At 56.2% G+C, this 14,709-nt stretch overlaps 1 protein-coding gene across 2 annotated transcripts in view; it reads left to right on the top strand.

Moving 5' to 3' along the window:
• KCNN1 (potassium calcium-activated channel subfamily N member 1) overlaps window positions 1–13,728 on the top strand; it is a 39,429-nt gene extending 25,701 nt beyond the window's left edge. The window contains exons 4-9 of one of the 2 annotated variants that reach the window (XM_030540651.1): window positions 2,400–2,541; window positions 3,095–3,205; window positions 3,494–3,621; window positions 7,555–7,563; window positions 9,238–9,307; window positions 10,557–13,728. In XM_030540651.1, the coding sequence (XP_030396511.1) occupies window positions 2,400–2,541; window positions 3,095–3,205; window positions 3,494–3,621; window positions 7,555–7,563; window positions 9,238–9,307; window positions 10,557–10,844 (748 nt within the window). In that variant the 3' untranslated portion in view covers window positions 10,845–13,728. The remainder of the gene's footprint in view (window positions 1–2,399; window positions 2,542–3,094; window positions 3,206–3,493; window positions 3,622–7,554; window positions 7,564–9,237; window positions 9,308–10,556) is intronic. The other variant, XM_030540652.1, reaches the window with a different exon arrangement.
• Window positions 13,729–14,709: the final 981 nt, after the last annotated feature.

Genomic DNA, 14,709 nt, shown 5'->3' with positions numbered 1-14,709 from the left:
ACGAGTCAGCCACCCCCGGGTGCTGCAGTGCAGGCTGGCTGAGCGAACACGGCTGGTCACTCTCCTTGTGTCCATGTCTGAGCAGTAGCCTCTGGCAGACTCTCTCCTGCAAGGTAAAAGGGCAGGTTCCAGGAGTGATTTTGGCCTTGCTATGTTAAATTGCAGAGAGACTGTTACCCTGCAGATGAAGAGGGGAAAGAGATTCTTCCCCATCTGCTGTGCTTATGGGGGAATTCACCCCTATACGCAAGGCTAAGGCCTTGATCTTACCTGAGCAGTTCAGAGATTGAGACCAAGGCCCCTTTATACCTGTCTGGGGGTCTAAAGGGGCCTTACAGGGGGCATAAATGTAGTTGAATTCAGTGGTTCTCAAACTAGGGCCGCCGCTTGTTCAGGCAAAGCCCCTGTCTGGCCAGGCCGGTTTGTTTACCAGCCCCGTCTGCAGGTTCGCTGGTCCAGGCCAATGGAGGCTGTGAGAAGGGCGCCCACCCCCATCCGGTCTCCCGGTACGCTCCCCCTGTGTCAGGGGTTGGGGCGTCGCATTCCCCAGCAGATCATTCCCCTGCATGGGAGCATTGTCCACTGGCCTTTGCCAGCCGCTTTCATCCCACTGTGTGCTGCTGACAAAGCCACTGGGGAGTCCGGCCCCCGGGATCTGCACCCTTCACAGACCTGCGATTCCCTTGCCCCTCCCCAGGAGCAAGGAAAAGTCCTTAGGTCACCCTAGTCCTTCGATCAGTCCAGCACCAAAGCCAGTGGCAGGCTAGACAACAGCAGAATTCTGTTGGAGAAGCTCCTGGCTTTTCTCTGTCCAGGAGCAGGACACATGCCAAGAGAGGCAAGCAATGGGGAGGAGTGATGCAGAGCGCGGTGTCAGTGACCTGTGAGGACTCTCTGGGCTGCTAGGTCAGCTGCCCAGACCACTAGCAGCTACTTCACACCCCGATCCCATGCAGGTGCCAAGGCCAGACAGGAAAACCCTGTATATCTCCAGCCAACGTCCCTGGCTCGCCTTTCCCATTCCAGGTCCCGGTGGAGGTTTCTTGGCAAAATGCCTCCCCCTTGACATGATGTGCTGGCTGCAGATGTTTCTCTTTTCAAAGAGGCTCCGGGTTTTTAAACAGATTCCATCTCCCCTCAGCTGAGACCTCTGAAATCTGACAGCGCACTTGGCTCTGAGACCAGGGGAGGGGGCCCCCGCAGCCCCGGGTGGAATTTTGAACCTCATTCACAGGCTTGAAGCAGGGGATTCCGATGCGAAGCCCTGATTCACTGGTGCTGCGATGTCCAGCAGTCACCATGTAACTGTGTGGAAAGAGAGGCAAGGCCGAGGGGCCAAAGCACTGGACTGGGAGCCAGGAGGATGCTGTTCTGTCACCAATTTCATCTGGACAAGTCACTGAGGGTGAAATTAACCTCTGGGCAGAGGGGCCGGCACAGGAGGAATCACCAACAGAAGAGTCACTGTGCTGACCTGCTGCCCAGGGGTAAATTACCTCTCTGTGCCTCAGTTTCCTTGTCCAACATGGGGCTCCTAACACACTCCTGTCCCACAGGGTTGGGGAGGATGGATTCATTTGTGTTTGTGAAACACTTCGGCAAAGGCTGTAGGCTGGGCTATGTAAAGGCATCAGGTGCCTGTATCTCATGGACTGCCCATGAGATCAGAGCCCTCGCTCCTTTGGCTCCCTGGACAATCACAACGATTAGACTCCATGTTCTCACTCCATTGCCTGCAGAGACAGCAGAGGGAACCACACGGTGGTGAAGCAGCCCTGCTCAGATCCTAGCAGGTGTGAGCCAGGCAGGGATGCGCACAGAGAGAGCGTGCCAGGGGGTCCCTAGTTCAGATCGCAGCCTGATGGACACACCCCTCCTTAGCTCCACCGGGAAACCCCCGCCAGCCTGGAGTCTGGGCGGCTAGGAGCCAGCCCTCTGTGCAGAGCCTGGGCAGTGCAAGAACTATAAATCTCAGCAGGTGGGGATTATGAGCCGGGCTCCGCTCCCATGTACACTACTTTTACATCACTAGCTTTATTCTTATAAACAGTGTTTGTTACTGTCGTGCCTAAGGACCAGCTAGGAGGAGGAGCCCTGTTACGCTAGGCGCTGCACGGAGCCAAAGCAGTGGCCAGCCCCTGCCCTGAGGGAGCTGCCAGTTCAAATAAGGAGTTGCAGTGTTGTCGCAGAGCAGAGATTCTGGCCTGGTATTTTGCAGTCGGACGGAAGCCCTCTTGGCCTGATGCAGAGCCCTGTGACAGCCCCAAGCTGTGGCCCGTGTTGGATTAAGATCTGATGAGCGACTCTGAAATGCTCGTGTCGGGGTGTGCATTGGCACTGGTGCCGGGGGAGGGAGGGAATGGATAACGCTTGACCTGTGTTTTATTGCCCCTCGGCAGGTATCACGACAAACAGGAAGTGACCAGCAATTTCCTGGGAGCGATGTGGTTAATTTCAATCACATTTCTCTCCATCGGCTATGGCGACATGGTGCCGCACACTTATTGTGGGAAGGGGGTGTGCCTGCTCACTGGAATCATGGTAAGCCCAAGGGGGCCTGGGGAGGGCTATTGGCCAGGGGGCATCCCGGCTGCATAGAGAGAACTAAGTCGAAAACCAGCTCTGCAGACATAGAGGCCATATTTCTGCTTTTCTAACCACCCCTGCTTGGAGTTTGAACCTGCAGCCTACAGCACGAAAAAAGCATATACCTCTGTGGCTTGAGCTAAACAGGTGACTCCTTTAGCTGGCAGCTGTAGTAAGCTCTTATCCTCTTAGAAAGACAAGCCACTAGAAAGAGACGAAGAGACATGTTCTCCTAGTGAGGGTGAAATACCCTATTGCTCACTCCCTGCAGCCATGAACAGTGCAGGCTCCCATGGCATGTTAAAGCGTCCCTGCAAACTTTTCGGGATTCAGTGTGATCACCACCCGGAGCCCCTATGAAAAATCTAGTTGGGTGCTGGCACCTCTTCTCCTCAGCTCTAGCTCCCTTGCAGGCAAACATCTGCCTCCCACTGGTCCTAGCAGCCTCTCTCCTGGTAGCCCGAGTTCTGCTTTCCCTTACCCGTGCCCCTGCTTATTTCGGTCCCAGGGCGCTGGATGTACGGCCCTGGTTGTCGCTGTGGTGGCCCGGAAGCTGGAACTCACCAAAGCTGAAAAACACGTGCACAATTTTATGATGGACACACAGTTAACGAAGCGGGTAGGAAATCTCTCCCACTCCCCACGCCTGTTCCTTCCCCCACTGCCCCAATCTCCCTGCACCCCGCAAACCCCAGCCATCGCGTTTGGGGGGGGGGAATTCAGCCCTGGGAATCACAGGATTCTGGGATTCCCAGGGGTGGGGCTGAAGGGAGTTTTATGTGGCATCTAGGCTGTGTGTTAACCTCCCTGCCCAGGGTGAATTTCCCCCTGCAAGTTGGCTCAAAACACGATCAATGCCCAATCTACTCAGCCCATTGACTACCATAATTATTCCTGTTTCCTCCAGGTGAAAAATGCTGCTGCCAACGTACTCAGGGAAACTTGGCTCATCTACAAACACACCAAGCTGGTGAAGAAGATTGACCATGCCAAAGTTCGGAAACACCAGCGTAAGTTCCTCCAAGCCATCCATCAGTAAGTCCAACACCTTTACCTGCTTCATATTTGGTACCCTCTGGAGTTTCCAGGCCGTGATGTTGGGGGAGTGAAGGGGAAGGGAAGACACAGAGTGGGGCAGGAGTGAAAACGAGCTGATTAATGTTTTTAACATTCCAAAATGTGGATGAAAAAGATAAAAATTTTAACTTTTTTTTTTTAATTGTGTTGAGAAAATGAGAGAGAAAATTCTTGTGGTTTCAAATTTTAACATCAAATTTTGCCCCCCCCCCAAAATTATGTCAAAATTTGACATGATAAAATTTCATGTCAAAATTCCAAAACTTTCCCATGAAATTTGGTCAAAATTTTTGACCCAAGAGAGAACACAGTACAGTGTTTGCCAATTGCTTAGTTCCATTTTTCAACCAACTTTGCAGGAAGTTGAAATTTTCAATTTCAGCAAAAATATCTTGTCCAGCTTTTAAATTTTGATGGAAAATTTAATCTCAATTTTGAGGAAAAAATGGGGACAAATATGGCTGAAAGTTCACTTTTGTCAAATTTTCAGCAATTGACAGATTCCTACAAATTTGCCTTTTTTCCCTCCTGTTTTTCCAACCGACTCGCTGAAACTTTTCAAATTTTGAGATTTTTGACCAAAAAAAAAGGGAGAAAAAAATTTCTAAACATTGTCCACCAATTTTATTTCTTGGTTTTCCATCAGCTCCATTTAAAATGACCCCAGTCGCCAAACTTAGGATCTCAGTTTTTCAATATAAACATCTCTTGCTCCCTCCTGACTCAGAGGGAATTCAGCTTAGAATATTTCCCCAGGGACTCATTTGCAAGCCTTTGGGTCCTCTAGGAACCTCACGGATGAGTCCAGATTGCCCCTTCGTGCTACTGAGCACTAAAGCACTTCAAAGCCCAATTACAACCAAGATGATGCTCTGCAAACTACCCCACAGGGTACCAGATTTATCCTCTCTGGGCCTGTGGACTCCCGACCAATGCATTGAATCAAGCTTTCAGCATTGCCTCTATCCAGACCCCTAGTCATCAAGTCACTGCAGCATGTGCTTATACGCTTTGCTGTCTCGGGGCCCCGACACACTCCGGTTCTTGCACAGTAAGAGGAGCCATCTGTGCTCTCCCTGCCCTGGCACCATCATGACAGGCCACCGTCAGATCTCCGCCAGCAACACAGAGAGCAGAACAGGCGCCGATTCGCTTTCCTGTGGCTGGGGGGGGGCTCCGTGGACTGACAGCAGCAAGGATACCGGCGTAGTGCTGGGCAAAAGGGTCCCACTTTGCCTTGTCTTGCTATTGCAGACCCAAACTGCCAGCAGCCCCTCAGCGCCCACCAGCTTCCATCCTCCTGGGCTGGGCTATATCTTGGTGATGCCAGGGGCTCTGTTATCGTTGGCTAGTGCTGCTTGTTCCCCTGCGGTTGGGTGCAAAATTCCCCTTACAAAAGGGCATAGAAGTGCAGGGCCAGGGCCAGTGTAGTGCAACCAAGGAGCGGCGAGGTGTCATCCCTGGCGCTACGATCTCCATCGGGGCTGAGAGAACCAAGCAGCGTAAGACAGATGTGACGCGCCCGTGGCATCCCTGCTGTGTGGATAGAGGGCTCCATCTCCCAGGTCACTGTGGGCCCACGCTCAATTCTCACCCACCTGAGCATGGGGAGCAAACAGGGCGTTCGAAGGGCACAGTAGGTGGAAATCCAGCCTGCGGGACCCCAGAACGGGTCCCAGATGCCCCATGTCAGAGGGGTCCCCGTGGGCTGGGCACATGCTTGCACGGGATTTGCCCCCTGCCTCCTCCTGGGTGGCCGTTTTTGAAACTCCGGCTCTGAAAAACAAACCCCTTCAGCCCTTGCTCAGGGTCGGTCGGTTGGTCTGTCTGTTCTCTTTGGCAGGGGCGAGGGGGAATGAAACTCCAACGTCAGGCACATCGCTGTGTCTGCAGACTGGCTTGGCTTTTTTTCATTGGTTCCCCATCGTGACACACCTCCCGTGTCCCCCTCCCCCGCAACACACCCACAAAGGCCCCCGTGCTGCACAGAGATAGGGGAGGGGGAGAAGACACCACTTGCTCGGGGTGTACCTGGAACATGACCCTGAACGAAAGGGAAACCATTGGGAATAGCTGGGTGGGTGGAGGGATGGGTACGTATAGGGATGGATGGGTGTATATGCAGAAGGAATGAGGGAGGGAGGGATGTGTATGGGGATTCATGGATGAACCAAAGCCCAGGCACTAAGAGGGGGCTGTCTCTGGGAAGAGGGGCCTGGGGTTTTACCCACCCCACATGGACTTGGAGGGGGGGGGAAGGGATCTTGGGGCAAAAATCTCTCTGGGGCTTGGTCCTGCTTTGAGCAGGGGGTTGGACTAGATGACCTCCCAAAGGCTAGAGTCTCGGCTGGTATAAATCGATTGCAGCCAGCAGCCCCGGTAGCTGCGGATCTGGCCCGCAGTCTTTGCTCCAGGAAGTTTTCCCCTCCCCACCCATCGCTGATGTCTGCACTGCCAGCCCAGCTGCGCTCATGGTGGCTCTGGCCAAGCCAAGCGTTTAGGCTGCCTAGCCGGTGTGTTCCCTTGATGGGGAGGAGCAGCAGCACTGATGGCCACGCTGCCCACTTAGGTTGGGCCCCGCCAGCCCTCTGGCGTGGGGCAGTGGGGCCAAACTCGAGTGCACCAGGGCTCCCCGCTGGGGGCCTGCCCAGGCCACCCTGCTACCAGCAGCCTGTCCCCCTTCTCAGGGATTGGGAGTAACGCTGCCTGCCCGCAGGTGGGGGCTGAGCCTGGCGCGGGTGAGGCATGGCGGCCTGCCCCGGGGAGGGAGCCACAGGGACTGATGGTGCATATCACTTCCAACCTAGCTGGGGGCACCCGCCCACGCGGCAGGACTCCAGGGTTCTAGTCCCAGCTCTGCCAAAGATTCTCTGGGTGGCCTTGGGCATGTCCCTTCCCCCTCCGTGCTTCTCTTTCCCCAGCTGTACACGGGGTTGAGCCTCACGTTTAAACAATCACTGTGGATAAAGCACCTAGAGAGCCCCTTAGAGTAACTGTCCCTTAGAGACAGCAGTGGTGGGTGCCCGGTCTCCACCTTATAAAGCTGGCTACTGGCACCAGATGTCCTGGCACAAAGGCAGCTAACAGATAGGCTTTCCCACAGGCAGCCATGGCAGGCGGGCAGGTTTGAGCTCTGAGCACTCCCCGTCGTGTGCCAGTGACTCACCCTTTGGCATCAGAAATCCTGAGACCAATAGCCTGGCGAGCTGTTCCCACAAGGCCCCAGAGCACTAGAAAGTGGCGGTGACCCGACTGCCTTTCCAGAGGGTCACCCCAAAGCAGCCATGTGGCTGGACGAACCCCAGGAGGCCTGGAGTCGCCTGGCCCCTGCTAAGCCTCTTCAGCTTGGAAATAGCGAAGCTGGAGATTTGCTGAGGGTTGCAGCATTTCCACTCCCGGTGCCTGGGTCCTTCCTTGCCAGTCCCCCGGGCTGATCAGCGTCCGTTCTTCTCCTGAGTACCCTGCCCTGCCCCCGGGTTCATTTCGCCAACACGTTCTGGTTTTCACTCTCCACCTGCCCCCCAGAAGTACAGCTCTGTCCTCTCGAAATCTGTATCACTGTGACCTCAGCGGTGGAGCCCTGACCTCAGCCCGCAGAGCAGGAGGGATTTTAAGGGGCCGTCCCCACAGTCCGGGATCGAAGCCCTGAGGAAACGGGCAGAGGAACCTGGGGAGACTTTTCCCCCCAGCGGGACAAGATGCTAAATGCAATCGGCTTTGTCAGTTTCCAGATCTGTGCAAGTGGGTTGGGCCTTTGTGTGCGAAGGGGTGCGTGGCTCTGGGGGGGAGCCGGGCGGGGCAGGGGAGGGCACCGGCTGGTGTGACAGTGCGTGTTGTCTGTTGGGTTATTAAAACGTGCTGTTTTGTTTTTGTTTTGCCCCATCCCTCCAGAGCTCAGAAGTAAGTCACCTACGTGGAGCTGCCAGTCTCTCGAATGTGGCCTTGTGTTGTGCATGGTTTTGTTGAAACGGAACATTTTGGCCATTCAGAGCCCCTAAATCTACCCTGTGAATCCCTGTTCTGTCCATGGCCCAGGCGTGGGGGGCATCTGCCGAACTGACTCCCCCCTCATTGATCCATTCAGCAGCCTGAACCCCATAGCTAGCAGCAATGTAGCAGCTTACCAGGGCTTCTCTCCCTGCCGGGGGCTTGTCACTTGGTGTGTCTCCGCTGCAAACCGAGGCTGACTGCTGCCCAGGGAGGGAATCCTGCACTAGCTTCAGTCTATGCATGGCAAAAAATAGCAGTGAAGCCACAGTAGCATGTGCTGGGCGGCTTGCCTGGGAGCCCAGGTCTGTCCTCACAGAGCCAGCCCGTGACAGCGGCTGCGTGGCCTTATTAGCCACTTTGAAACTAGCGCAGGGCTGCTCAGCCGAGCTGCAATCACCCACTCTGATTGCAGCGGAGACGTCCCTAGAGCAAGCACGGGCCAGATCCTGCTCTCGGGCAAGCTGGCACGTTAGCCTCAGCATCCCAGCAAGGCACTAGTTGTGAACAGAGCTCCTTGTGTCCCCACCGCTCCTTGCCACCCTGACACTAGAAAAGGTAGGGCTGGATCCTATAGCCCGGGGCAGCTGGATCTAGGGGGCAGTCCTGGAACACGTGATCTAGAACTGCTTAGAACTCCCGAATTCCCCCCTCGGAGCCTTGGGTGGAGTTTCAGGGCACGGCAGAGGAAGGTTTGAGGCAGTGAGATGGGAACTGCCCAGTGCGGCTGAGCAGAGGCCAGTTTAGGGCACAGGGAGGGAGCTGCTGATGGGGGTAGCAGAGAGAGGAGGGCAGAGATACCTCCATCCCTTTGCTTCTGTGCCTTCCCAAGGGGTTGAATGCAAGGCTGCCCAGCCTGGAGCAGGGGAGGGAGGGCTGCCGGGGGTGTTAATTGCAGAACGGGTGTGTGGAGGGGTCTGGGCAGCAGCCAGGCCAGGGGTGACTGCAGCCGAGGGGGGCAGCACCTGTGGAGAAAGCCCTTCTAAACTGTAACATCTCCAGTGGCTCTCACTCATACGAAGGCTTCCCCACTCCGCATCAGCCCAGCGCTACCCCGAGGTCACTTTTCAACCGCCCAGCCCAGCGCCGCCCCGAAGGGACATTTGTTGCATCCCCCCGTCGGCCCCATCTCCTCTGCATCCAAATTCACCGCAGGGCATTTCACTCCCATTTCCAGGCCTAGCTGCATGGTAGTGGTTCTCTGTAGCTCCACCATCTGGTTGTTGGGTCGGTGCTCTCCAGTGAGGCCGGAGCCCCATTTACTCATCCAAACCCCACAGGGCCTCAGACACCAAGGTTCCTCCTTGCTCCCAAGTGCCCCCGAAAGCTGATTGCCGACCTGGCCCTGGCTCCTGGAGGGAGAGATTTGTTCTCCGGCAGGGTGTGGTGGCTCTGGAGCAAGAGGATCGGCCTCCTGCCCTGAGATTCCACAGGGGCCGCCTCATTCGACAGCTGCATGTCTGTGCATTGGAGCCAGCCAGCCGGGCTCTGGAACGCTGTGCATGTCCTCGGGAAGGGCCGCCCCAGGCTCCGTCCTCCGGCTGCCGGACAGGGGCCACTGACCCACTGTCACTTCTTTTGCTCTAGATTGAGGAGTGTGAAAATGGAGCAACGGAAACTGAATGACCAGGCAAACACCCTGGTGGATTTGGCAAAGGTGAGTTACCGGGAGACAGCCGGCCTCAGCACATTGTGCTGCACCTGGCCTGGGCTCTAGTGCAGGGCTGGGCAAACGTTTTGGCCTGAGGGCCATATCTGGGTGTGGAAATTGTCTGATGGGCCATGAATGCTCACGAAATTGGGGTTGGGGTGCGGGGGGGATGAGGGTGCAGGCTCTGAGGTGGGGCTGGGGATGAGGGGTTGGAGGTGCAGGAGGGTGTCCAGGCTGGGACTGAGGGGTTTGGAGGGCAGGAGGGGAATCAGGGCTGGAGCAGGGGGATGGGGCGCAGAAGGGCGTCGGGGTGCAGGCTTCAGGTGGCGCTTACCTCAAGCATCTCCTGGAAGCAGCGACATGTCACCCCTACACACACACACCCCGGCTCCTACACAGAGGCTCAGCGAGGCAGCCCTGCACACTGCCCTGTCTGTAGGCGCTGCCCCTGCAGTTCCCGTTGGCCGTGGTTCCTGGCGATAGGAGTTGTGGGGGTGGCGCTTGGGGAGGGGCAGCATGCAGAGCCCCTTGGCTGCCCCTGCGTGTAGGAGCCAGAGGAGAGACATGCCACTGTTTCTGGGAGCTATGTAGGGCCATGGGACACTTGGAGCAGGGCAAGCCCCTGACCCCGCTCCCCAGCTGGAGTGCCAGAGCAACGCAAGCCCCCAACCTCACTCCCCACCAGAAGCTCAAGGGCTGGATGTGGCCCCTGGGCCATAGTTTGCCAGGACTTTTGGGTTCTGTTCCTGGCTCTGGGAGGGGAGCAGGAGCTAGTGCTTCAAGCCGGGGGCTGGTAGACAGGAATCCTGGGTTCTATTCCCTGCTCTGGAAAGGGAGTGAGGTCTGGGTTATGGGAGGGGGAAAGGGTCCAGTGGTTAGGGCTCTATCCCGGCTATGGGAGGGAAGTGAGCTCTGGTGTATTAGAGCGGATGGGGGTGGGCTGGGAGTCAGGGCTCCTGGGTTCTATCCCTGACTATGGGAGGGAAGTGGAGTCTAGTGGTTAGAGCAAGGAACTGAGTGTCAGAACTCCTGGGTTCTATTCCCAGTTCTCCACTGGCTCTTACCGTGTAGCCTTGGCGGAATAATCACTTTGGTACGTCACTGTCCCCTGGGTCTGAGCCCTAACCCTTGGGTATGGGTACCAGGAGCCCTTTAATGGCTAGTGCCTTGGGAACTGCGAGGCCAGGAGCCCTGCGGCTGCCTGCTGAGATGGTGTCGTGTCTGAGCACCTGGCCTCGCCCCTTCTCTCCGGCAGACCCAGAACATCATGTACGACATGCTCTCCGAGCTCCAAGAGCGCAACGAGGACCTGGAGAAACGCATCAACACCCTGGAGAGCAAGATCGACTCGCTGGGCCTCAGCCTGCATGCCCTGCCGGGACTCATCAGCCAAGCCATAAGCCAGCAGCAGCGAGAGCTGGCCAAGCGCTGCGCCCCCAGGTTCTGCCCCATCTCCAACAGCTCAGAGAGGTCCTCGTGGACGCCCACACGCCGGCGGAAATCTCCTTCCACCGCTCCCCACACCTCGTCGGACAGCGGGTGACACCAGGGGGCAGGCCCAGCGCTCAGGCCCGTTTATGTCTGGCCATTGTGTGGCTGATCCTGTTTGCTTTGTTCTGTAAAGCCCTGTACAGTTAAACTCCTGGAGTTCATCGTGCTGGAGTGAAGTTAGAGCTGCCGTATGTGGGAGTCAGGGCTGCCTTTAGTGCGAGGAGGAGGGGCAGGGTGGAGAGAGGCGGGGGGCAGGGAATCCGAAGTGGCGCCCAGTGCCCTGGTGCTCATGGGTGGAGGCAAGGCACCGCTCTAGGTCATCATGACAATGGGTCGTACAGAAGCAGCGTGGTTTAATGGTTAGGGCACAGGGCTGGGAGACAGGACTCCTGGGTTCTTTAGGAAGCTTTGGGAAATGGAGGAGGGGTCGAGTGGTGGCAGGAAGGGGATCTGGGAACCAGAACACCTGGGTTCTGTTGGGAGCCAAGAATCCTAGGGTCTAGTTCTGGCTCTGGGAAAGCAGGGAGATCTAGTGGTTAGAGCTGGAGCGGCAGGGAGCCAGGAGTCCCAGCTTCTCTCCCCGGGTCTAGGAAGGGGGTGTTGTCTCATGGTTAGAGTAGGGCAGGGACTAGGGATCAGGACTGCAGGGTTCTATGCCTGGCTGTTCCACTAGGTAACCTCAGCTTAGTCACTTCACCACTCTGTGCCTCAGTTTCCCCATCTGTAAAATGGGGGATAACGATACTGACCGTTGTAAAGTGCTGTGAGATTCCTGGCTGCAATATTAAGCCAATACAGACTGTGAACAGGGCAGGCGCAGCCGATCTCGCCCGGCCCCAAGAGCTTGGCTCACGATGGCTTCTGACCACAGCGCCACACGGCAACCGGACCCAGGATGGGTCTGAATCCGGCTGCGGATTGTGGAAGGAACTCGGTGTAGTGAACGCTGGGTGGCGGGGAGTGCAGGGGGCAGAGCAATGCCCTGGCATTGCAGGGAGGGGGAAGTGAGCAGAGTGGGGATTTCACGCAGAGCTGCCTGCCCCACGAACCCTTGGAGCTCTGCCCTGGGGAGGGAGGGAGGGATGGGCAGAGGGGGCTGCTCCCCCCCTTGAATGATGTTAAAAGCTAAACGTTGTATGAACTGCACCCCTGGCATCAATCTTCCCGGTGAGTCACTGAGGCTTTCGATCATCACAAATGGCAAGAGAGTGGTGGCCAGGCGCCGGGGAAGGGGAGGTGGGTGCTGGGTGTCGGGGAGGGGAGGAGAGGTGGGTGCTGGAAGGAGAGTTGTCCGTGAAACATCCCAGGGCTTGACAAAGCCCTGGCTGGGATGATTTAGTTGGGGTGGTCCTGCTTTGAGCAGGGGGTCAGAGTAGGTGACCACCTGAGGTCCCTTCCAACCCTGCGATTCTGTGATCCCCGGGCTGAGCTGTGGCCCCACCACGAATGGCCAAGGTCCCTGCGCTCGGGGGAGAGGCTGCAGGTTGCTGGTTAATGGCTGTGACTCAAATATACTCAGCGCAATCCACAAAGCGCAGGGAGGCAGGGGCCCAGGAGGGACTGGACCAGGGGCATTCTCAGTGCTGAGCATGAGGGTCCCAGCTGTGCCTGTCCTGGCCCTCTAGGGGAGACATGGTCTGGGGACACGAAGCCGTCCCGGGGATCAAAACCCAGGTGGAGGAACCCGCCAGGGAGCAGGGACCAGGCCCAAGCCAGGGTTCTGGTTCTGTCCCAGTGGACAAGTTCACCCTCTAGGCCAAACTTCCCGGATCACAGGTGCACTGTGTGGGGTTTTTAATCCGAATCCTAGTGTAGGACGGGTCATTGACACAAGGTAATATCATGGGGTGACACCAACGGCCCCGTTCTCCCCATCCTGCTGCTCACCCCCCTCCCTGGGTTTTGTGAATGGGCTCAAGCCAGCGCTGACTGAATACCCGAAGACACACACAGGATGCTCAGCCAATCACAGGCCTCCTGTGACTGAACGTTCTTTGAGGCGGGTACCTGGCGCACCAGACCGTTCCATTGTGATTTACCAAGGGAGGGGCAGCGCGGGGCAGGGCTGCTCCCCATTGTAAATGGAATTTTAAATGTTTTGCAAGGAGAGATTTCCGCACTTTGCACCATCATTTACACCAGTGCAAAGTCAAAGGCTGTCGAGTCAGAGTAGCAGCGTTTCATGCCCACTTTGCACTGGTGGAAATGGCTGCACAGCAGCACAGGACCTCGGTCCCCTGGCCTCCAGCTTCACTCCAGTATGTGGGTTCTGATGGCAGAATCCAGGGAACTTTCAAATAAACCCTTTTCCTTTGGAGCCAAACTTCAGATCCTGGCCAGAGCGGTGGGGGGACGGGGGGCGAGGGGTCTGGTCCTTTGTGACTTTTCCTTAGGAATATCGAAAATTTTTTTTAAAGGGAAAAATAAATAAAGAGTCCAGTGTATGGCCAGTGTTTTATATGCAGGTTGCGGCGTGGCGAGGTCTGTAATATTCAGAATAGAATATTAAGGTTGGAAGGGACCTCAGGAGGTCATCTAGTCCAACCCCTTGCTCAAAGCAGGACCAATCCCCAGATGAACAGTTTACTTCTTTCTCCTCCTGCTATGTCAGCTTGTCCAGAGATGCTCGTGTTATCTCGGGGTCTCTTGGGGAAGCCTTGGTTCGGGGTTCCTGGATTAGAAGATGATCTGCGAAGGGAGCCAGCTACAGAGCTGAAGGAAAGCCAGAAGGTTGGCTAGTGTGTAACTCACTGGTGAGTGAGTGTGTCTAGCAGGGAAAGCTGGGGCAATAATGGATTTTTTGGTTCACTGTCAATTCCGGAGGGATAAAATTGTTCTGGGTCGAACCGCAAACAAACGTACTTGAAATGTGGGGCAACTCCAAGTTGGAAAAAAAATGTATGTGAGGTCAAAGGAAACACTTTGTTCAGCCTAAAATGGGAAACAGTTTGTTTCCGCTTTGAGGCTTCTGAAGTTTGTCGTTTTTTTGAAAACACTGTGAGCTAAAAAATGGAAACTGTCCAACAAAACGTTTTGATTTGATTTTTGTCACGGGATTTTTCCGACTGAGCCAGTTCGGCGAAAGCGGCACAAATTCACAGGAGGTTTTGGTGTTGCCGAACCTGCGTTTTTGGCTACAAGAAGTTTCGGTGGAACATTGTCATCCAGCTGTAGTTCTGGGTACCCCTCTGGGCCCAAGCCACAGCGCTGAGTCTGGGCAGCCCCAGCTGGGGCACCTTGGTGAACTGCCAGGTGTTTGAGCTCTGGAGCTGCCCAGTTCGATCCCCTGGGATGGCAGCTGTCAGGGTCCTGCAGCTCATTCCTCAGGCTTGATAGCAGCAGCTGGGCCAGATCACGCATCCTGTGGAAGCCAGTAGGAGCTTTACTGTTGATTTGAGGAGGAGCAGGATTTAGACCTGTGGGCCCAATGGGCTGCAGGTGAGGTTCTGTCCCCGCACAGGACACCTGCCCACATGGCTCCTGGCCTTGGTTTGGAAACCGATCGTCCCGTGACCTGCAATCCGAGCCCCACCATGCAGCACAGGAAAGGAGCCCAGAAATCCAAGGCTGGCGCACACAACAAGTAGCCGTGCCCTCCGCAGAACCCGGCAACCAACGAGGATGTAGGGGACGTGGCACCGCTGAAGGGTGAGCTGTGACCCAGGCCGGTGCATCTGGGCTATTAGCATCAGGCATAGAGTCCTGGGGGGGCCGGAACGAGCCTGAGCCTTGCCCCAAATATCTGTATGGACTCTTTAGGAGGTACTAGATTCACACCCAGCAAGCCAGGTGATTGAGGGGAGTGCTGAGTGCTGTGGGTGGCTGAAAGCCAGGACTCCTGGGTTCTGTCTTCAGCTCTGTGAGCCTGGGGGTGGGGGGCATTCATTGTGGCTGGTTTGGTTTGATTTGATTTCATT

Source organism: Gopherus evgoodei, chromosome 22 (genome assembly GCF_007399415.2).
Source record: "Gopherus evgoodei ecotype Sinaloan lineage chromosome 22, rGopEvg1_v1.p, whole genome shotgun sequence".
NCBI classification, from domain to species: domain Eukaryota; kingdom Metazoa; phylum Chordata; order Testudines; family Testudinidae; genus Gopherus; species Gopherus evgoodei.
The sequence above is the reverse complement of the archived record's forward strand: the minus strand, read 5'-3'. Positions and strand labels throughout refer to the sequence as shown.